Here is a 23,587-nt window from a genome sequence, read left to right as displayed (position 1 = left end):
TATCCCAGGTACAGCTGTTGCTTCACTGCATTTTCCAAGGAAAAGGAGGGGGGAATGGAGCCCTCACTTACAGCAAAAGCAGTGCTCATGTGGAGCTCATGCTCAAGAATCTGTAGTCTTCCAAAGCCCAGGAGTGCTTGGGTTTGATAAAAGTCTTTTCCAACCAAAACAATTCTATGATTGTTGTCCCAAAGGAGATCACCAGTGCTCACACTGCCCTGATAACTCAATTTATGGCTCACAGAAATGGGTATTTTTGGGATGTTATCCATGTTATGTTTGGATTTTATCCTTTTTCAGTTAGAATTGCACCTGGTTAGGAGTCAGGACTGCAACAGTCTGCCCCAGGCTCCTGCTTGGAGGCAATGCAAGTAGCTACTCCAAGTAAATGGGGAAGAAGAGTTGAAAAGACAATGAAATGTGTCTCAGGTTGGAACAGGAGAAGGTACCATGGCAAAATTGCCATTGCCTCATGAAAGCTATGCCAGCCATGAAAATAGGCACAAAATGCAGATGTTCTGTTTCTAATCTCATTTTCTCTGTCAAGTAATGTATGCTTGAGTGGTCTGTAAGACTTTTGGCAGTTGTGCTGTGCTCTAGGGCCTGTAGTCAGAGGGTTGCATCCCTAGACACAAGTCTCTGGAAACATGGGAAGGTCTACAAGTTCACCAGAGCCTTTTAAACAAAGGGATGAGAAAGCTGTTGTTAAGACCTGTTTGCTAGTCAAACTTTCTCAGAAATTTTCAATTACACTTATTTTCACTGACTAAATCATTTAAAGGAAATACTTGATCTTTTTAGGAATGTGTTGGGTGGGTCAGCAAGGGCTGTCCGTAATTCCTCCCATTTTCATGTTATTGCTGCTAACACTTTCACCCCTCCAGGAGCTCTCAGAGATAAGGGGTGAGACAGCCTGAAGAATGGATGAGGTTCTGCCTTCATCAACGATAAGAAGTCACCTTGTGTAATTCCTTGACCTGCCCTCACTTTCTGTTTTAGAGACCAACAGAAAAGCAGAGTTTGGGCAAAAAGCATTTTGAAAACTACTTACACAACAAATAAGATTATGACTCAGCTTTGCCTCAACTTTCCCTAATCCTCAGTTCAGTTTCTCTGCTTTACAGGGAGCGTGGGTGAACCCCAGTCAATCGCGTAGGGGGTTGCTTTATTTTTGACAAAACCTGAGCTGCTCCTGTCATCAGAATTGCAGAAACTGGAGAGAGCTGTTTTCTAAAAAGCTCTATAAATAGCTCCTGTGGGTTCAAAGGCCTTCCCTAAGCTGGAAAGACACCAGTTCATTCCTCGCCATACTTGATGCATAGTATACTGTGCTTTATGATAGAAAACAAACAAACTAATATCTTTTTAATACGTTTTCCTTGGTTCATTTGGGTCCGGGACAGAAAAGGCCTTGCAGGCAGAAGCCGCAGGTTTTGTGGCCGAGGGTGTAGTTCTGGTCCAGCTCCCCTGGTGCTGCTCCTTTCATTCACCTCCCAAAAGCACGTAGTAGGACAGGGGAGGCCCACTCCTGTCTTCACAGGGTAAATGACCGACCAGCCCCATGGGGTTTGCATCTGCAGACAGAGAAACACAATGCAGAAAAGGTGAGCTCTCTCCACAGCACACCATGATTTGGGAGTTGTTTTCACAGGGCTTTTGAGTGTTAAGCTTCCAGGCATGTATTTTTATTCTTGAAGTGCATGAAATCATGTCCTGTGGGTAACCTTTGATGGGAAGGGGGTGTGCAACAGTCACAGCCCAGGAGCTGCCTCACTTGCCTGTGCCCAGTTGGGCTGGGCTGCATTTTTGTTTTTTCCTCGCTTTTCCTCCACGGTCACTTTGTGAGGGGTTCAGTTTGTGTTACAGGCTAGAAATCTCTTTCTCTCCTCCCTCCCACCCTGGTGCAGCAGCCCAACCTGTGGGAAGTCTGTCAGAGGCCTTGTGCCCACAGGGCAAGCGCCAGGCCTCACGAGGCCAACATCCAGCCCAACCATGATCCACATTAAGCTGCTAAGTCCCACTGGGGCTGCTCATGACTGAACAAGTGTGTAAATGCTGTGGTAAGTGAGGACCCAATGTTGGCCCAACCCAAAGTGCTTTTTGGTACCACAGGCATAACTTAGCCCCTTGGGGTTTGGGGCACCCTCCTCAGCTGCGCAGGGGGACATTTTGTCCATGGGTCTCCCACCAGAACCTGACCATGGTTTTCAACATAGATTATCTCTTAAATGACTTTCAGTCTTTTTATATCTCTCCTACTGAAGTGGAATTTATTCTTTTTTGGATATAGCTGGAGGTGTAAATCCAGACAAATATAACTCCTAAAGGGGGATCAACCTGTCTGTGCTATGGCTCAGCAGTGCCTGTGTTGCTGCTGGTGTATATAAAGCAACCAGGAGCCTTTTTAAACCTCTGAAACTGAAGTCATTTTATTTGTTTGTGTTTTTTTCACGCTTATAGACAACTAAATGTTTCTCCTTGAAAGGAGCTGGCCCCTGGTGGTAGGTAGAAACCTACAATCTTTCTCTTACCACACACTTTTATATTTAAAGCCTCTATTTTTAACCCGATGGTGGGATTCAGGGTTAATGCTCGTTAGATCTGTGTCTAGACAGTTGTGGAAAACAGGAAATGAATTACATTATAGTAGGAAAGGAGAATTTAACCTTTTCTCTCCTCACTAACACGTGTGACTGGGAAAAATATGTTACAGCAGAGTATTTTGGAAAGTTTAAGGAAGTAGAAAAATGAAAAGAAGGGAGGGAAAAAAAAAAAAAGCTGGGTTTCCACAAGGCCTCGTGGGAATTATTTCACCAAAAATAATGAGCCAGACTCTGCCCTCAGCTACACCCAGAGAGTTATTCATTTCCTCTGGTCCCTGCAGAACAGTTGCATTTTATTATTCCCTGCCTATGCTGAATATTTAGAAGAAGAAAAAAAAGTAAATCCAAGTGAACCAGTTTCCCACAAATGCATGTGTGGTGGGTGCCTGGGAGAAGCCCCACATGCCTGCTGCCCGCCAGGCTGTGGAGCCAGGCAGAGCAGGCTGGAACAGCCCTGCACGTGTCAGCCCCTCATAACCCCTCTCCTCAGGCTGCCCAAGGCCTCGAGGGCTTTTCCCTCATTTTTACAAAGTTAGTTATTTTTTATTGGAGATTGAAAAAAATGCTAAATCCCCTCATGATGAACCCAGAGCTCGAATTAAGCCTGACCTTGTGTGCACAGCTGGTCTGCTGGGAAAGAGCTGGGGAGTAGAGGCCTGGGTGCTCATTACCCACTTACCATACTCCACCCCTGCAAAATGGCGGCTGTTTGGATGTAAAACACACCCTGACCAAAAGCGATACTGCACACAACTTCAGTGTTGCGGCCGAGCTCCTGCCTCAGACCCTTCACGTGCCCCCAGCGATGCATTTTCAAGCCTTTCTTAACCCTCCCAGGGCCTCAGGCCCAGCCAGCAGCCTGGGGCCTGCAGAGGCTGCAGGCGCTGCGGGCTTCTGCCCCATCCCACTCCCATGGCTGGACACAGCCTGTGCCCAGCCAACACTATCGCAGGGACCCTCTTTATCTCCCACACAACTTGCTTCCCTAGTCTGCAACTCTCTGCTGGAGCCAAATGTTTATGCTCGCAGCACGGGCTGTCAGCTGGCCAGAAACATTAATATCCCCATGGCAGAGCAACAAAGCCTTCCCAAGGATCTTCCACAGTCCTGCCCTCCTGGGAGCCCTGCTGGCTTTGGGGCTGCTGGGGGCAAGGAGGAAAGGGATTAGGTCCTCCTCAAGACTGTTTATTTACTTCATTTTATCATGGTTGCTTTTAATTTTGAAGGCACATGAATATGAAGGGTACAAAATACTGGAATAATACTGTAACTAATTTTATGGCCTCTTTAGCACCATCCAAAAAGAAAAAACAAACAAACAAATCCCCAGCTCCTCCCACAAGGGAACAATCTAAATAAGTAGTACCATATTTGCCTGTAGAGTTGTCAATGTTTCCACTGCCAGTTTGTCCTCCTAAAGGAACCAAGCTTTGGCACAGCTTGTATCAGAAAAAAAAGAGAACATCTTTAAATGTTTCCAAGGCAGTATGGGAAGGGGGGATGACAGGGGTTAAAATCATGCAGAGTGCAGTAAGATGGGAGTAAGATGCAGTAAGTGCACTTGGCCTAAGAGCCTCAGAAAGGAAAGGGCTTTGATTTATCCAGATTTACTTGCCTATGTTCATGCCAGTGAAGGAGGGAGCAGAGCAAGAGTGCCCGCAGCCCTGGCCAGGCAGCAGCAGCCATGGTGGGGGTCCTCCTCAGGAGGGGTCAACTGCAAATAGGAGCAGGGCATGGAATTTAAGGCTAACGCCAAGATGAACTTAGTGATCCCAGTGCAGAGCATGCAGCTGGGAGAGAACGTGCCCATGCACACAGACACAGAGAGGTACACAGACACACACAGGAGTGCAGTCCTACTGACATACAGTTAACACAAGCTGTCTTTCAGAAGCCTGGCTCTGTAGTTTAACAAAGGTCAATAATTTTGTCAGCAGCAGCTTTGCTGGAAGGAGAGGATTTAGGACACAGCTCATCCTGTGATGGGGAAGGACTGTTTCTGCCTTAATCACGAAACTCCTTCCTTTTTTTCATGAATATATTCTGCCTGATCTAAGTATAGCCTGCTTGACAGTCTAAGGCAGCAAGAAATGGTGCCTGGTTTATGGAGGAGGTGGAGATCCCAATAGAAAAGGATATTCCAAGGGTCCTTATTTCAGTCCATCTCTACAAGCACACACTACCCCTGAGGTCTCTAAGTGTTGGAAACTGATGGAAGAGCCCCAGAGCTCCTCTTGCTGTCTAGGATGAGTTGCTGTAGAACCCTCTCAGGTACCCCAGGAAGCTCCTTTTACCTCCAGCACATCCTCAGGTTACCAGATGAACAGCATCAGCTGGGATCTTGCATCCCACTTAATATTTAATCCCCCTTTGCCCTCATTTTCTGAAACTAGCAGTGAAACCCTAGCTAGCCCGCTGTATTTCATTACAGACAGCTCACAACAAAGCTTGCCTTGGCTGATCCAGAGCCACCAACGGCCGAACCACCAGAGCTGCACAGATGGCTGTGCACAGGGCAGGAAGCAGCAGGGAGCCGTGGGTATGGTGCTGTCTGGGAGTAAGCCCTGCACACCATGCAGGCACGGCAGGGCAGGGCAGGGCAGGGCAGGGCAGGCCGTACTGCAAGAGGCACAGGTGCCATCTCAGATGGGACCAAGTGCCAGGGAAGGTGGCGCCTTTGGACTCTCTTTGTGTGCTTTTGTCATGTCTCGGGCCTTGGATGTCCTCAGCCCTACACAAGCTCCATGTGTGGATCTTGGCCATGGACTCCACCTTCTAAGCCAAGGCATCAGAATTTCTGGAGAGAGTCCAGCAGAGGGCTAGTAAGATGATGATGAGACTGGAACATCTCCCTTATGAGGAAAGGCTGTGGGACCTGGGGCTGTTTAGTCTAGAAAAGAGAAGACTGAGAGGGGACCTCATCAGCATTTAAAGTGTGGGTGTCAGGAGGATGGGGTAAGAGTTTTTTCTGTAGTGTCCAGTGACAGGACTAGGGGTAATGGAAAAAAGCTGGAACACAGAAAGTTCCACTTAAACACAAGGGAAAACTTCTTTCCTGTGAGCCCTGGCACAGGCTGCTCAGGAGAGTTGTGGAGTCTCCTCTGGAGGTTTTCAAAATCTGCCTGGACTCATTTCTGTGTGATGTGATTGAAGTGACCCTGCTTTAGCAGGGGGATTGGACTAGATGATCTTCCAATCCCTACCATTCGATTATTCTATGATTTCTGTAAACCCAGCAAGCACCTCAGGGTGGGTAACCTGCCACCACCATGGCCAGCATTGCACCTGCAGAGGCAGCAGTGGCCACAGCCCAGTGCCTGGCAAGCGCTGGGGATTTGCACCTGTGTGGCCAGGGCTGGGCTGAGCCATTCCACTGCCCCAGACTTCTGCAGCAGTTCAGAGCAGCAAGGGCAAAGAGTTTCTGGCTGGCTAGATGAGGGGAGAGCAGTGGATGTCATCTACCTTGACTTCGGCAAGGCTTTGACACTGTCTCCCACAACATCCTCATCAGAAAGCTCAGGCAGTGTGGCTTGGATGAGTGGACAGTGAGGTGGATCCAGAACTGGCTGAATGACAGAGCCCAGAGGGTCATTATCAATGGCACAGAATCAAGTTGGGGGCCTGTGCCCACAGGGAGTTCCACAGGGATCGGTTCTGGGTGGTCTTGTTCAATATCTTCATCAACAACTTGGATGAGGGGACAGAGTGTACTCTCAGCAAGTTGGTTGATGACATCAAACTGGGAGGACTGGCTGATTCCCCAGAAGGCTGTGCTGCCATTCAGCAGGATCTTGACTGGCTTGAGAGTTGGGCAGAGAGGAACCTCATGAGGTTCAACAAGGACAAGTGCAGAGTCCTGCATCTGGGAAGGAACAACCCCATGCACCAGTACAGACTACTGTATAATAATAAACTGAACATGAGCCAGCAATGTCCTTATGTGGCCAAGAAGGCCAATGGCATCCTGGGATGCAACAAGAAGAGTGTGGGCAGCAGGTCAAGGGAGGTTCTTCTCCCCCTCTACTCTGCCCTGGTGAGGCCTCATCTGGAGTCCTGTGTCCAGTTCTGGGCTCCTCAGCTCAAGAGGGACAGGGAAGTGCTGGAGAGAGTCCAGTGCAGGGCCACCAAGATGATCAGGGGACTGGAACATCTTCCTTATGAGGAAATGCTGAGGGAACTGGGGCTGTTTAGTCTGGAGGAGACTGAGGGGGGATAGTATTAATACTTACCAGTATTTGAAAAGTGTATGTCAAAGGGATGGGACATCACTTTTTTCTGTAGTGTTCAGTGATAGCGGTAATGTACAAAAGCTGGAACACAAAAGGTTCCACTTAAACATAAGGAAAAACTTCTTTATGTGTGAGGGAGCCCTGGCACAGGCTGCCCAGGGAGGTTGTGGAGCCTCCTTCGCTGGAGTTTTTCAAAATCCACCTGGACATGTTTCTATTTGACCTGATCTAGGCGAACCTGCTTCTGCAGGAGGGGGGTGGACTAGATGATCTTTAGACGTCCCTTCCAACCCCTACCATTCTGTGATTCTACCATTCTGCAGCTGTTGGCCAGGGCTCAGGTAGCCTGTGGCAGCAGCTGAGAGGAAGCTTGGGCTCTGCCTCCCTGCACAGCCTGAGCCTGGCAGGCAGGGGCTGCTGGGAACACGTGTGGGCCTTTTCTGCTGGGAATGAAGCCCCTCACTTGGCTTTTCAGATCTCAAAAACAAGTCAACCCAATCTGTTGGGTTTATTTAAAATTTAATAATTAGCAACAAAGTTAAATGAGAATGAGGAACAACTTCCCCAGTAAAACACCTCTGAAAAACACAGCAGGTAGAGCAGTGCAAATCCCCTCGGAGTCCCTGCTGCCCAAGGCACTGCTGGGGAGGGCCGCACCAGTGCCCCCCAGCCCAGAGAGGGGCTGAATCCCCCTTATTGCCTGTCTCCAGACTGAGCTGGTTGTGCTCCGTTTACTTTGTAGCAACTCCATGGAACGCTGCATTTGAAAACAACTCCTGGCCAGACACATACCTTAGCATATTAAAAGGTATTTTTAGTACCTCTGGCAGAGTGGCTCAGTCTCTGCTTTCGGCTGTACTAAGACAACTCCACGGACGGGGCTGGCAACGCTGCGTGTTCGTCCCGAGGGAGCAGCTGGAAGGAGCTGCTTGACCAAACAGTTGCGTTCAGTTCGCGCAAGACAGAAACATAAGTGCAGATGTTAACCACTGGTGGGATTCCCGACTTGCGGCAGGCTGTAGCTTCTCCCCAGGAGCGTGACTTTGCCTGACAAAAGGCTGAATTGCAAAAGAAATGGCGTCATGTAGCAAGGGAAAAAACCCCACACTGAACGTCGCCTCCTCAATTTGTGATGACTTTGTTTTTGCACTGGTATAAATATAACTGTGACCATTTCATACAGCAAAGTGCTCTGTGATGAGTACAGTATAAATAGCTGAACTGATTACACTGGCTATAAACAAGGACTGGAAGCCCTTGCTTCACCCCAGCAGTTAGCAGCAGTGGAGGCGGAGGGAGCTCTACAGCTAAATGGTTAAAAGCCCCAGCAGAAGGTTTTCTTGGGGGCTCCAAGCAGGAGCTGAGGCACTGCCATTTCAGCAGCCAAGCTGAGGCGGGGGGAAGCACCCTGCCACAACTGCATGCTAAAAAGGAGAGAAGGCAGATAACTACCATCTTCTTGCTGTGTAGGCCGTTTAAAAAAAACCCCAAACATATAATGATTCCTGCCTTATTGCAGTGTTTGGGTTCCAGATATAGCCTTGCATGGGTAGGCTGAGGAACTGGGCCAAATGAGCATTTCCTGCTTTTAAGTAATGCAATGTCAGGAATCCGGCTCGTCAGAAACACCCTGCTCATCTCCCTCTGCACCCTCTGCTCAGAATGAGCTCCAGGTGAATAATGCTGCTTCACTCGGACTTTGTGAGGGAGTTCACAGCTCAGGTCCTTTAAGGCATATTTTTATGGCTATAACATGAAGCTTGGTATGCCTCATGCCTAGGAAGTGGCTTAGCTCACTCAGAAACTCAGGGACTTGCCAGAGGCCTTAGATAACTAAGATTTGGTTTAGCTGCCCTCAGTATCCAAGGTATTTCCTACTGTAAGTATAAGGAAACATTGAGGATACTTAAGCAACCATATTTGTTTATCTTAGGCCAAACTGGAGAGATTTTCCAGAGCCACTACTGCAGCTGCGCTTAACTTGTTGAAAGGCTGCATTTGCATGGGCTGCTTCACTTCTGACTCCATATCACAAACACAGACCGACCCGAGAGCCGAGCTCCATGGGGAGGGAGCACGCAGCCGCTGAGCAAACCTGAGCGGCTGTCTTCAGACACTCACTCACTCTCTGGGTATGCTTCATTACCCTGAGCCTCTCCTGGGCCAACTCCTGATAAGGAGGAAGCCAGAAGGGAGGAGAAAATCACCAGCAGTCCCTCCCTCAAATTTCTGAGTAGGTAATTACCTGAAGAGAGACAGATGTCCAGACAGGTTTCACCTTGAGAGATGAGATTCTCTGAGCATGCAAATCCAAAGTGTCGTAGGAGGGCAACCCCACCAAACCTGGAGCCATCTGCTTGGCCGAGAGATGTGTGGAGTGATGCTCTGCATCCCCTCTGGCAATGTGGCTCATGCCAGTCATGGGGGACAGCCACCACCTGGGGCACAGACAGGGTCTCAAGAAGGTAACTGTGACTTCTGCAGGGACACGGTGGCATTTTCACACCTACTTCCTATTCCCTGGCACAGCTCCCTCTGCTCCTTCAGTCTGCGGCCCACGTTTGCTGGAAAGGCAGGGGAAAAAACTACAAAAAATGAGAAAATTTGGGCCAAAGTCATTCTAACAAAACCAAAGTGAACCTCAGAGAGAGCCATTTCACAGAAGATGTTTGCAGAGCAACAGTGCTCCAGAGCACACCCCAGGCTTTGGCTGGACGGGGAGGGGCGAGTAGAGGAGGCCACACAAGTCAAATCATCGCAACCACAGCTTTCAGCCTGTCATCTGGTGCCTCTCGTGTCTCCCCAGCAGCACATATCCCATTGCAGCGTCCCAGGGACCTACACTGAGCCTCTCAAGTCCATAAATTGAGAGCTAGGCACTTTGTCTGATATCCCAAGGTGTCACACACCCGTTTCAGTAGGGAATGCTGAACAGATCCCCCCAGTCTGGTCTGAGGAGGCCAGTCGAGCCCTCAGCACACGGGGAGGACTTGCACTGCCACGAAACACTTAGGCAGTGCAGGACAGGTCCCATAGTCCCGCAAGATACGGGTCACCTCCACGCTGCTGCCAGAATACTCTTCTCTGTAACAACTCTCTGTAAGTCTTAGCTGCCAGCAGGGCTGAGTCTGCAGGCCTGTGGCTGTGGCCCAGCGCCCCGACCTGCGCCACCGAATGCTGACTGCTCTCCCTGCTGGCCAGCTGAGAAATGGTATTTTCTCAACTCAGTCATGTACACACTTGCAAAAATGCACCAACCATGCAAATATGTGCCAGAAAAAAACAGCTTTTTTTTTAAAAAAAGGACTCAAACAGGTGGATAAAATAGGTCAGTTATTAAATAAACTATATTCTTAACTAAAAGCAGTAGTGAAGAAGAGAAAAGGGCAGGAGACACGTGGGTCATGCTGGCAAGAGGAACTACCCGTGCAACAGGATGTCCTCGATAAAAGTACAAGTCTATCAGGGTCTTGCCCTACAATGCCTAGCAGCAAAAGCACTGGAGAATTGCCAGTGACCAACAGAATACAGAAGCTAGGAGACTGTGGGGTTATAACTGACCTAAGGAGTTTCTAAGGGCTCTCAGCACATAAATGCAGTAACAGTAACTGCACAACACAAAGGCTTCACTGTTGACAGGGACAAGGTAAAGAAGGCTGAGAGGGAATGGAAAGCTAATCTGCACTGAGAAATCTTTGTACTAAAGTGCAAATAAACAGCACATCTTGGTGTTTGACACATCAGGATATCACCGGACGTGGGGAAGATGAGAAGTCCTGAGGGCTACTGACAGCACAGGAGTAGAGGTGAGCACACACTGACCCTGCTGTGCCAGTACTCCCCAGCAAATAGCCCTGCAGGGATGGCAAAGCTTTCAGATCGATTCATATCTGACAGTGGCAGGAACTGGTCTGTTCTGCATCAAGGAGTCGAGCTCTGCCTAGATCTCTCTTTGCCTGAGTACTGCATCATGCTGGAGCTCTCCCCATGTGGGCTCTGCCACAGGCTGTACCCCAGAGGGATGTGAGCTCATGGTACAGAGTCACTGGAATCTTTGATGCTTAAACACATCAGCTACTGCAGAGCTGACAATTAGGGGTGTCTGGCAGTGAAGTTGCCTTACAGTGGCAGTTCCTTGCTTGTACTTCTGGCACACTGCTTCTGCAAAGTGGCTCTCAGCAAACTTTGTGTGTCCAGCAGGTCAAGAGAGGTTCTGCTCCGCCTCTACTCTGCCCTGGTGAGGCTTCATCTGGAGTCCTGTGTCCAGTTCTGGGCTCCTCAGATCAAGAGGGACAGGAAACTCTTGGAGAGAGTCCAGCACAGGGCCACCAAGATGATCAGGGGACTGGACCATCTTCCTTATGAGGAAAGGCTGCAGGACATGGGGCTGTTCAGCCTGGAGAAGAGGAGACTGAGCAGGACCTCATTAATACTTACCAGTATTTAAAAGGTGTATGTCAAAGGGATGGGGCAACACTTTTTTCTGCAGTGTCCAGTGACAGGACTAGGGATAATGGACAAAAACAGGAACACAAAAAGTTCCACTTAAGGAGAAGCTTCTTTCCTGTTCAGGTGACGGAGCCCTGGCACAGGGTGCCCAGAGAGGGTGTGGAGTCTCCTTCTCTGGAGGTTTTCAAAACACACCTGGATGGTTCCTGTGTGACCTCTTTGAGGTGGACCTGCTGGAGCAAGGGGGTTGGACTGGATAATCTCTAGAGGTCCCTTCCAATCTTTACCATTCTGTGATTCTGTGAAACTTTGCTTTTTTGCTAGCAACTTGCTGTGGTGCTGAGTAACGCACACTGGTGGGGCCAGCTCACCCACCAGCCTGCAGTGACAGCTGGAAGGCGAAACACAGCAAGGAAAGAGGGCAGAGAATTACTTAGTCCCTCTGATGGGACCCCAGGGGTAATCACCATTAGAAAAAGGGTTGCTCTTTGCTAATCAGCTCCTCCTTGTATTCGAGGACCTAAATGAGCACTTGGTGTATTGCTGAATTCTGCCTTTCTGATAGCACACTGTCATGTGAAGAGTGAGAGCCTAACATTTGCCTGTCAGAGTCTCCACCAGGGACTTTCACCAAGAACCCTTTCACAAAGTCCTGGGTTACACTTTAATTGCTTAAAAGTGCAACTGTTACCAAGAAAGCTCCTTGTCATGGAGCCCAAAGCAGCGTACAGCCCCTCCACTGTCTCATCTGGGTCTTCAGTCTCCTTCTCCCTGCTGCATCTTTCTCTCTCTAAATTGAGAAGTAGAGCAAAAACGCTTAAAAGGCTGAAGGCTGGAAGAGCTGCTCTAAAGAGCAAAAGGCTCACCCTAACAAGCAACAGGCTAAAAGCACCAAAAGAACTCAAAGAAATAAAAAGGCTAAAAACAAGTGCCTGTCTCCCTCTCCCTGGGGACTTTTATACCCTAAACTTTTCTGTCCCTTCCCTGAGGTGACACTTAACGTGATTTGAGTAGAGAGTTGAGCAACATAGACATATATGTTTAGCATGTACCTCTTTTAGCTCACTGACATGTTCAGGAGTCTAAACCTTAATATTAATTTTAGAGTTAATGAGGCAAAGGTCTCACGCCAAGCACTGTGACCTTGCTGAAACTGTTTTGAAGCTGTTTGTCTGCTTGATCCTGCAATTTATACCCAAAACAGGCCCATGTTGCCACTGCAAGGCACCCTCCCTTGGCTGCTTCTCATGCTGATCTCTCAGGCCTCCACCTCCCAGGTCTGCACAAGAGATAAGAGATAAAGCCACCAGCCTTGAAGGGCTACAGAGACAGCACCACAATATCAACATCCTCAGCAGTGAATGAAATCACTCTCTGGCTTTTACCTGTCCCTCTGGAATGACAACTCTTTACAAGAGCTACAAAAAGACTGTAAATGACAGAAAAGCCACAGTGTGATCCATGTAAAATGAAGCGCCTGTTCAGAATGCTTACAGAGAAAAAGGACTGGCTCTCCACAGTGATTTTTTTTAAGTGTATTCTGAACAATGGTTGTGACTGATCTCCTTAACAGCCTCCATTCTGATTAAACCAGCAAAATTCGTGTGTCTCAGCCTCACTAAAGAGAATGTGTAATGGATTTCAGGCACTGGGAAACAGCTGAGGATGCAGCTCAGCATTTAAATGAAATGACACACTCAAGTACAGAGGGATGAGAACCTAATGTTCTGCAACAGCTTAAAGGCTCTGTTGAGCAATGCACAGGAACTCTGTGTACAGGAGATTCCATCCCTGACTTGAAGAACAAAAAGTGTTTAATGTAACCCGTTCATCTGAAATCACACAATCTGAAGGGTTGGAAGAGAACTTGAAAGATCATCTGTGGATCTTTAAACCCTCAGCTCCGCTATTGCCTAACCTGGGCAGTGTGTTCAGTGCTTGGCACTGGGTCAGCACCCATACAGAGCTGAGCAGGCAAATTTCTGCTGGTGTGCACATTCACAACCACATTTGACATCATTACTCAGTAGTAAATCTTCTCTTACTCAAAGCATACCTGCCACATTAGCCTCACACAGAACATACCTAGAGGAGGAGGAACTGCCAATTCATCCAAATGCCAATAAAACAGACCTTTTACATGGGTGTATCTGGTTAAATTCAGAGCTGACGCCTCTTGGGAGAGCTCTGAGCACCAGTTTATCAAGAATTCTGAGTTCCATCATCTCCATCTCTTCTGGTGAAGCTGGTTCAGAGATAGAAACTACAGATCAACTCTTCTACTTTGCAGGAGTGCCTCAATGACTGACCTGCTACCCACAGTCCACACTGGCACTGGAGAAACCCGTGCAATAGCAGCATATCTGCATCGTCAGCTAGCTGGGCTGCATCTGGCAACAGAAAGGGTCAGTTTCTATGTTCAGCCAGCCCTTACGACACAGAAAAGAGACGTCTGGATGAAGTATATCAATCCCACTATCAATAGTCTGTCTTTGCTCTTAAAATCACAGCATGGTATGGGTTATAAGGGACCTCTAGAGATCATTGAGTCCTACTTCCTGCTGAAGCAGGTTAATGTAGATCACAGTTGCACAGGAACACATCCAAAAATGCTGAGTAAATTCTCTGCAACCAATGGGAGACACAGTAATAGAACATGTATATAGCAACACACCTATATAACAGTATTACACACATAAGTAGTAAGGGGTTTCTATTTTTCTGTACTTACGTACTAAGTAAAATGATCCCTTCATACCTAAAACTGTTACTGTGCTTTTCCCCACCAAGACTGAAGTCCATCACAAACGTTTGTTGCAGTCTAAGCCTCAGAGGGTTTTCAAGGCCTGACTGCATAAAGCCTTGAGCAGCCAGCTCTGACCTGATTTGAAGAGGAGATTGGACTAGAGACCGCCTGACCCTTCTAACCTGAATTCCTCTACCAGTCTGTGATTCTATGATGGCAAGATGTGCACCTTCTGTGGTAGCAGGATGTAAAGCAGAATAGGTGCAGACCAGAGAATGAAATGCCTTATGACTGTAACCCCATGCTTAGACACACTCTTCTAAGACCTGCTAGACTTTGCTCCAAACACTTAATCAACACAATGGCTTTCCTGGGTTCCCTTGCAAGGATGCAGCTTGGTATCACCTCAAAGGAAATTCAGCAGCAAGTAACTGTGTGGGGGAAGCTTTCTCATTCCCTTCCCCCCAGCCATATGGCCCTGCTGATTTCCTTATCCCAGGGAGAGCAGCTGTCTGACCTCATGGCAAGGCAGCAAAGCAGCTAAGAGGCAGGGGAAAAAAAAAATCTTGACTTCTTTCTGTCGATTTAGCTTCCTGTCCTGGATTACCCTGGGGCCAGAGAAATGCAACCACAGGCAAGCAGGTATGAATAGCAGGCATTTCATTCTCCCCTCAGACAGCACAGAGCCCTAGCTACTTACCTGGATTTACACAGTGCATTCAGGATGCTACTACTAAATCCATCTTCCCTCTGTGGGTCTGGCCTTTAGGCTTCTGCTACATAAGGCCTCATTGATAAAGTCAGCGACTAAACTGAGATGCACTGTCTATTTATATCTGTGTTAGAAATCACAACATAAAGAAAATATCCTGTATCTCACTTCTAACACATGACAACTTTTAACAAGTTGAAATACACTGGGCAGTGTTTTATGCATCTATTTTTCCAAAAGCTATTTTTCCTACAGCAGTTGGGTACAGCAGATGGAAAAGTAACGTGCTAACGGTGGGATATCTGCCTTTGATTTGACATTAAAACTCAAGTTCATCATTACATAATCAAAATAAAAGCTTTTATTCAGTTTATGATATTGCTGATTGGGTACTCTATTTGCTCAAATACTTATTCCATGTACAGTAAAACCATAAATACAATGTAAGAGCAGCAAAACAAAATACACCCACTCCAAAGAGAAGTGAGGAAAGCTTCTTTCTTCACTGTCCTCCCAAGGAATAGCTGCAATCAGTCTGGCTGCCAAATCGACGCACAAAGTCCGGAAGGGGTAACACTGAGCCCCATCCCACTTTGGGATTCATACAGATGAAGTCATCCAAGTTCATCTTGGAGTCTAAAAAAGGGACCAGAAAAGGGAAATATTTAAGTTCCTGCTGCAGCTTCTGTAGCACTGGTACACATCCATCAATAAAATGCCCCCAAAGCCCTCTTCGATAGTTCAAAACAGTGAGGAGTTCATAGCACACCTGCTGAGCAGTAATCTGGGCAAGATCCTGTAAACTGTAGGGAGCTACAAAAACAGCTGCCTCATGCCTCTGAAATGTCACTTTTGTCCCTGATCTTCCTCTCTGCCCATGGCAGTAATCACATTACTAGACCAGTAAGCATCCTTAGTCATCAAAAACCAGTCAGTGTAGGGAAGTGTAAGATTTTTCCCTGCAACAGTAGCCTCAAAGGCTACTCGTAGCATCAGAGAACCAGAGCGGGAACACCCCCTGTGGGGAACTGCAATGCAACAAGTGTTTGTTGTCACCCTGCATTCACACAAACCTGGGTGCTCAAAGGTAGGAGAGATACAATGCCCCTGGTAATTTCTGAACCAAAGTCAACTGAGTCAGAGTCAAAGTCAAAGTCAACTGACTACAGAGGAACTGGGTCAGAGCAGCAGTCAGAGTTGGAAGTTGCTTACTGTCTCTCAAAAGCAATCAGCTCCCTAGCAAATCTACAACTTGTTGATCCCCAGGTTAGAGCATCTGCTCTGTATTCGCCCTCTCTCCAGCCATGGACTTTGTCCTTGCTGTACATGGGCCCACTGCAAGCCCTTAACACTCAGAACAGAGGAAATGTCTAACTTTAGCCAGCCTCTAGCCTAGAGGGATGCTCAGGCAGAGGGCACAAACCTTGGCTGGAGGCAAACACTTTTCAAAATCCTGAACCACTGAATGAAGTCAGAGGGAAACTGTTAACTGCCATAGTTTCAAGAGTAAAGTAAGCATGACTGATACTTGCTTGATAATAAACTAACCATTAGCCAGCAATGTGCCCTCGTGGCCAAGAAGGCCAATGACATTCTGGGATGCATCAGGAAGAGTGTGGCCAGCAGGTGGAGAGAGGTTCTGCTCCCCTTCCACTCTGACCTGGTGAGGCCTCATCTGGAGTACTGTGTCCAGTTCTGGGCTCCTCAGATCAAGAGGGAAAGGGAACTTCTGGAGAGAGTCCAGCACAGCGCCACCAAGATGATCAGGGGAATGGAGCATCTTCCTGATGAGGAAAGGCTGCAGGAACTGGGGCTGTTTAGTCTGGAGAAGAGGAGACTGAGAGGAGATCTTACTAATATTTACAAATATCTAAAGGGTGGGTGTCAGGAGGTTGGGACATCCCTTTTTTCTATAGTATCTAGCAACAGGACAAGGGGTAATGGGATGAAGCTGGAACGTAAAAAGTTCCACTTAAACATAAGAAAAAAGTATTTCACTGTTGAGGTGAGGGAGCCCTGGCACAAGCTGCCCAGAGGGGTTGTGGAGGCTCCTTCCTTGGAGATCTTCAAGACCCGCCTGGACACGTTCCTATGTGACCTGATATAGGTGAACCTGCTTCTGCAGGGGGGTTGGACTAGATGATGTCTAAAGGTCCCTTCCAATCCCCACCATTCTGTGATTCTGTGACTGCTCTTTGCTCTGACACTCAGAGAGGTAGAAATCATTCTGTCCCGTTCATGGATCCCAGGGAGCTCAGTGCGAAGTGATGGTGTGCAATTGCAATTTAGGGTGCCTTATAGATCCTTTTTTCTGGAGCTGGTTTGAAATGAGTTTTGCTGTGCTGATGAGAGGTTTCTGATTCCTCAGCCTATTCAGCTCTCACTACAAACATTTGTGGGCTTGTTGTTTTGGGTTCTCACTGATAAGCTGCGTGAGGAGTATTTTTAAACTAGAAGAGAATGAGCTCAAAGAACAGTGGGAGAGCCACTGGATTTACTGTTATGGCTTTCCTGCTACATGGAAATAACATGGATGATGCATGTGTGCATTTAAGGATTAAAAACCAAGCAGGAGTAGGCTCTAATGAATGGATTAGCAAATTCCATCCTATGCATTTTCCTCTGCTGCAAAGAGCCTGTGTAATTAGGATTACCATTACTGACAGCATAAGCCAGGAAGGGAAGAAAACATTTGGGAATCCCAGCCCCCAAAGCCCTCTATTTGCATCACACCTACACTACACTATGGCACAGCTTTGGGATTTCCCTAATCTCAGCTTTCACCAATTTGGAGGTCTGGCCCCTAAGTCTTTTCATGTTAACCTGTCGGGGCTGTGCACACTGAAAATCCTTACTTTGAGCCAAGAATCTTCCTACTGCTGAAGTGGGTTTAGGAGAACAGGCTCAATGTCTGCCTGACTACGTGGGGATTTAAAACAGCACAAGCCCAGCAATTTGTTGTTGTAGCTCAAGAACGACTAGTAGTAGCTAACAGCTCTTGCTGGCTGGTAGACTGACAAGTCTGCTTTCCCATTCCCAACTTGTCTTTTCCTCCCAGATGCTTTTGTTTTAAAATTGCCATTCCTCATTTGGTTAAAAGATAAAGATAATAATTCCCTGAGAAACACAATAATTTCCTACTTTATGCACAGGAAGCACAGCACAATAATAATTTCATAAAACTGTTCTGTGAATGGTAAAGCAGCTCAAAGGGGATTGTTCCAGGAGAGTTACAAACACAGCTGCTGTTGTTAGCAACTTGGAAGTCGCTGTCACAATGTCTGTAGGAAGTGAAAGAGCCTCTTAAATTCAGTAAGATTGTGGCAGAGCATAATTAAAGTCCATCACAGAAGTTTCATGAAAGGAAAAACTGTTTCAACAAAGCAAAGAATGTTCCTGTGAGGAGCAGATGGTCTAAGAATCGGTCAGTAGATGGCACTGAAGCAGTAGGAGAGCTGCACGCAGGAAAACACATTGAGACCTCTCCCCTTGTACTCAGGTGGCAACAGTCTCCTCTGTTAAGCTGCTCCTCTTCCTCAAGTGCTATTACCTGAATGCCACACGTGTTGTGTTACATCTTACTGCTTTAGGAAACAGCCCGATCCTCTTCCTGGAGTACATTAAGAGTGACAAACAGCAGGATTCACCGAACAGATATCTGATGCTATACAGTTGACACACCAAAAGGATTTCTCCCCCAAAGCAGGGAGGACCATGCTTGATTCAGCATTTATACAAAGTCAACAGCAGCAGTACTATTTTCCTTCTTTAAGATTTACATTACATCTGCAATCCTTTCAGGTTATATGCATAAGTGCTGCAATTATCATAGAATCATAGAATGGTAAGGTTGGAAGGGACCTTTAGAAATCATCTAGTCCAACCCCTCTGCAGAAGCAGGTTCACCTAGATCAGGCTGCATAGGAACATGTCCAGGTCACCTTCAATTCTCTTCCACAAAAGCAGTGTCATTTTAATAAGCCATTCAGAACTTAAATACTTCGGTCCTTAGAGGTACATTTATTGGCTCTATCCCAACTTGCTTCTCTACTTCCACACAAGCTCATGAAGTAAGGACCTAACTTGACAGACTGGAGTTTTATCTCAAATGAGAGGAGCAGAAAGCCTCCCGAAGCACATATGAGCTACCCTTTGTATCTGTAGAAGTGCTTCTTTTTTGCTTTCACTAGGATCCCGCCACCACCTCAGAGAGGAGATACAGAAAGAACCTGCAGACATTTGCCTGGCCTCTGTCTAGCAGCTTCCTGTTACACAGATGTGTCGTACACCGTCCTGCCCAATTTCTCAGCTGCCCTACTCATATTCCTCAAAACAAACAAAAAGCCCCAAACCCCAAACAAGCAAACCACCATCATTTCTGACTACCAGGGATTTTTAATAACAAAAGGAAAAAAGCCTTTACAAATCATTCCTGCCAATGTGCTACCAAACATCCAGGAAGAACCAAAATTCAAATCCATGCTTTTCAGTGTTAGAGCTGATGCTAACAGTTGTATATAAGCCAAAAGACCATCTGTTCTGAGTAATTCTGAAACCCACTGTGCAAGCTGTATTTTACACAGGCTTGCAGTAAGGACAGCTGATCCCATCAGGACTCATAAACTATGTAGAGTTAGACCTAGAATCACAGAATGGTAGGGGTTGGAAGGGACCTTTAGAGATCATCTAGTCCAACCCCCCTGCAGAAGCAGTGTCACCTAGATCAGGTCACACAGGAACATGTCCAGGCGGGTCTTGAAGACCTCCAAGGAAGGAGCCTCCACAACCCCTCTGGGCAGCCTGTGCCAGGGCTCCCTCACCTCAACAGTGAAATACTTTTTTCTTATGTTTAAGTGGAACTTTTTGTGTTCCAGCTTCATCCAATTACCCCTTGTCCTGTTGCTAGCTGCTATAGAAAAAAGGGATGTCCCAATCTCCTGGCACCCACCCTTTAGATAGTTATAAATGTTAATAAGATCAGCCCTCAATCTCTTCTTCTCCAGACTAAACAGCCCCAGTTCCCACAGCCTTTCCTCATCAGGAAGATGTTCCATTCCCCTGATCATCTTGGTGGCCCTGTGCTGGACTCTCTCCAGCAATTCCCTGTCCCTCTTGATCTGGGGAGCCCAGAACTGGACACAGGACTCCAGATAAGGCCTCACCAGGGCAGAGTAGAGAGGGAGAAGAACCTCCCTTGACCTGGTGGCCACACTCTTCGTGATGCATCCCAGGATGCCATTGGCCTTCTTGGCCATGAGGGCACATTGCTGGCTCCTATTTAGCTTATTATCAGTCAGGACTCCCAGGTCTCTCTCTGCAGAGCTGCTCTTCAGCAGTTCGACCCCCAGCCTGTACTAGTGCGTGGGGTTGTTCCTTCCCACATGCAGGACTCTGCACTTCTCCTTGTTGAACCTCATGAGGTTCCTCACTGCCCAACTCTCAAGCTGATCGAGATCCCACTGAATGGCAGCACAGCCTTCTAGGGAACCAGACTCATTCATTTGTGAAGATGAGACTTAGAAGAAAACCCCAGACTGGGCTTGCCAACCCTAGGATGATGAATCCGTGTCCCAGATCACACCTTCTTCATTTTTTATTATTTGACAATACCAGATTTACACATTTTCTTTCAACAGGAGACCACTGGCAACCAGGTGGGACCTGGAGAATCTGCTGCAGCTCAGGTAAGTGTATTCCAGCCAGCTTCTGCTTTGCTGCTGTGCATGTCAGGGGAACAGAGGCCTAGCTCTGGGAAACGGCTAGAGCGGAGCCAGTTGCAAAAAGCTAACGCTCAGCATTTGAGTTCTGATGAGATACTGAGGAGTTTGAGGGTTTTTTTGTTTAGTTGGTTGATTTGGAGTTGTTTCTTCCTTAAAAAAAAACATGCTAAGGTTCTTAAAAAAAAAGACAAAACACCTTGTTATAGCTTCAAGCTTCTTAAGCGTGGAATGAAATTTATTACAAGATAAATTTGCTTCAGAGGTTTATTTTGAAACCTCAAAAGCAGCACAAATACATTTTAAGAATTATTCTTTTTGAGTTAGCAGTAGGAGAAAAAATACTTCATCAGTTACTGATAAGAGACTGCTCAATGAAATTCCAAGAGGAATTTCATTGTCGTAAAACATTTCGTGCTATACTTCATAGAAAAGGATCACTCCTGTCCTAGCTCCACACTGGGTAATTTCATTATCCTATTGGTGGTCCTGTTGAGCTTACATCTACTTGGATACTTGGATACTACAGAATCTCCTTTTCCAAAGTGCTATATGCAGGCCTAACAGCTGCTCTGCAAGAGGCAATATTTTAGTACCAAGAGCAAACATTATTGTCTTTTATCTTGTCTTTTAAGTTTATTAAAAGCTTTAAAGCCAAGAGGGACAAGAACAATATAAAAAAGTACAACTAATATGCTTTAACACATAGAAAATTGTATCAACAGAATAGTACTGGAGTGCTGAGTATCTTTAACTACCAAGAATTCATGGCCACATTTCTTTTTAACAGCACGACACTCATACATTAAAAAAAAAAAACTGACACATTTTTACTGTATTTTTTCAGTCTTTGGACATTTAACACCAAACAAGACATACAGCAAACAGGAGTTATGTAAAAACCTTGTATGTTTTTGTAATCATCTTCTCAAGAACTTAGGAATTTGGCTACTCCAAATGACAGCAAAATATCATTATGATTACATAATACACATACACAATAAAATTAATAACAATAATGCTCTGAACTAAATGTGTCTCAAATTGATACTCAAACAATATGTGCTCAATTCTGTCAGCCATTAAATTTCAGTCACCTCAAACATGAAATATGCAAGCATCTTAATCTTCTGCAAACACAAATGAACATGGAAAGCAGAGCACTCTATCTAAGTGAAACCACAAGGAGAAAGGAGTTATCTGCAATTGAATTTGGCATGGATGTGAACATTAATACCCCAGGCTCTTTTATGATAACAAAAGGTCTGCCACCCAGTTTTCTATCAAGTTTAAAATAAGGTGCTCTCATGACTGATAAAACTGTGCTAAGACATTACTTTACCAGCCTCTCAAGGAACAGAATTACCAGTCCTACTTGTTGACAGCAATGCTTTCTAAACCTCACGAGACCGCATTTGGAATCTTGTGTCCAGTTCTAGGCCCCTCAGTTCACAAAGGAGAGGGAGCTACTGGAGAGAGTTCAGTGCAGGGCCACCAAGATGATGGAGTGGAGGACCTCCCTTATGATGAAAGGCTGAGGGAGCTCGGGCTCTTTAGCTTGGAGAAGACTGAGGGGTGACCTCGTTCATGTTTACAAATATGCAAAAGGTGGGTGTCAGGAGGATGGAGCCAGACACTTCTCAATAATAGGACAAGGGGCAATGGGATGAAGCCGGAATATAAGAGGTTCCAAAGTTACACAAGGAAAAATTTCACTGTGAGAGTGAGGGAACATAAACAAGCTGCCCAGATGGGTTGTTGAGTCTCCTTCTCTGGAGACATTCAAAACCCACTTGGGCAAGTTCCTGTGTGACCTACTCTAGGTGGTCCTGCTCTAGCAGAGGAGTTGGACTGGATGATCTCTCAAGGTCCCTTCCAACCCTTAAGGTTCTGTGATATTGGCCTGGAGAACATGTGCTCAACTGTGGAACCACATGACTGAAGCATAGGACTTATCTTCAAGATCTGGCTCAGAACAGAAATAGATTGTATCAGACTAGGATTTCTAGTTCAAGCTGTCCTTCATTCGGTACCAATTTCTCCATCTTTTTCTTCCCTGTATTCACTTGGGATATCTTACAATGATGTGTCTCAGTGTGCACAGCGCTGTAGGCCAGTGAGGCATCTGCATTTAGCTGTTTTGGAACAAGTACATGCTTTAACTTTTAGCTGAATCTATCTAGTTCCTTTCAGCCAAGAGGCCAGGAGATGAAGGCACTTTAATCCAGCCCTCTACCGATACATCCAGTTTGAAGCTCCTCCGTACTAAAAAAAAATCCCAAAACATTGACATAGCAGAGTGAACCCAGAAGAGAAACATCAAGCTGTCTGGAGAGGGAAAAGATGATACTCAAGAAGAGCCTGAGAGAATCAGGGCTGTTCAGTCTTAAATAGAGAAGATGATGGGGAGATCATACTGCTATCTGCCTCTACCTGACCAGAAGACACAAAGAATTCTTGAAGGAGCAGGACAAGCAAAAAAAACCCCAAACAAGATTGAACACGGGAAATTCTGATTACACACTGGGAACTTTTATTGATTTTTTTTTTTTTACCATGACAGTGGGTGGAAGAGACTGCCCAGGAATCTCCATCCCTGGAGATGTTCAAGACTAGCCCAGGCAAAGCCATCAGTGTCCCCTGATTTGAGCAAGTGCTGGAGTGGACACCTATTGACTTGGGTTACTGTAAAGCTATTTCTGGTATCAGGGAAGGGACTGTAAAGGAGGGTCCTGTAAGAAGCTGCTCAAAACTTTCCCCAGCTCAGAGTCAGACCTACTTCTGGGGCTGAGCTCACTGGGCTCCTCCACCATCACTTTTTGAGAAGCAGCTGGAAGAAGAGGGTTTGTTCTGTCTTTTCTGGAAGGTGATGAAAGGAGTTGGCGCAGAGAGAAGCAACAATGAGGACCCCAAGATCAGTGAGGTAAGAGAGGAGGAGGGGAGGTGTGCTGGGGAAGAGACTCCCCCGCTGCATCCCCTGGTGAGACAGTGGCTGTTCCCCTGCAACTCATGGAGAGGAGTGGTGAAGCTGAGATTTGTTGGCAGTTCACAGAGGATCCTACAGCAGAGGTGGTGACTGTGCCCAGAGGAGGCCGTGAATCTGTGGGAGGGCAGCATTGCAGCAGAAGGTT

The 23,587-nt window shown here is 46.6% G+C and overlaps 1 protein-coding gene across 2 annotated transcripts in view; it reads right to left on the bottom strand.

The window, feature by feature from the left end:
* Positions 1-353: 353 nt before the first annotated feature.
* Positions 354-23,587, bottom strand: part of NTAQ1 (N-terminal glutamine amidase 1) — a 30,671-nt gene continuing 7,437 nt past the window's right edge. Inside the window, exon 6 of one of the 2 annotated variants that reach the window (XM_061995940.1) lies at positions 354-1,574. In XM_061995940.1, the coding sequence (XP_061851924.1) occupies positions 1,483-1,574 (92 nt within the window). In that variant the 3' untranslated portion in view covers positions 354-1,482. Of the gene's footprint in view, positions 1,575-15,077; positions 15,376-23,587 lie in introns of those variants that run through there. The other variant, XM_061995939.1, reaches the window with a different exon arrangement.

The sequence above is a fragment of the Colius striatus genome, chromosome 4 (assembly GCF_028858725.1).
Source record: "Colius striatus isolate bColStr4 chromosome 4, bColStr4.1.hap1, whole genome shotgun sequence".
In the NCBI taxonomy this organism is placed as follows: Eukaryota; Metazoa; Chordata; class Aves; order Coliiformes; family Coliidae; genus Colius; species Colius striatus.
The sequence above is the reverse complement of the archived record's forward strand: the minus strand, read 5'-3'. Positions and strand labels throughout refer to the sequence as shown.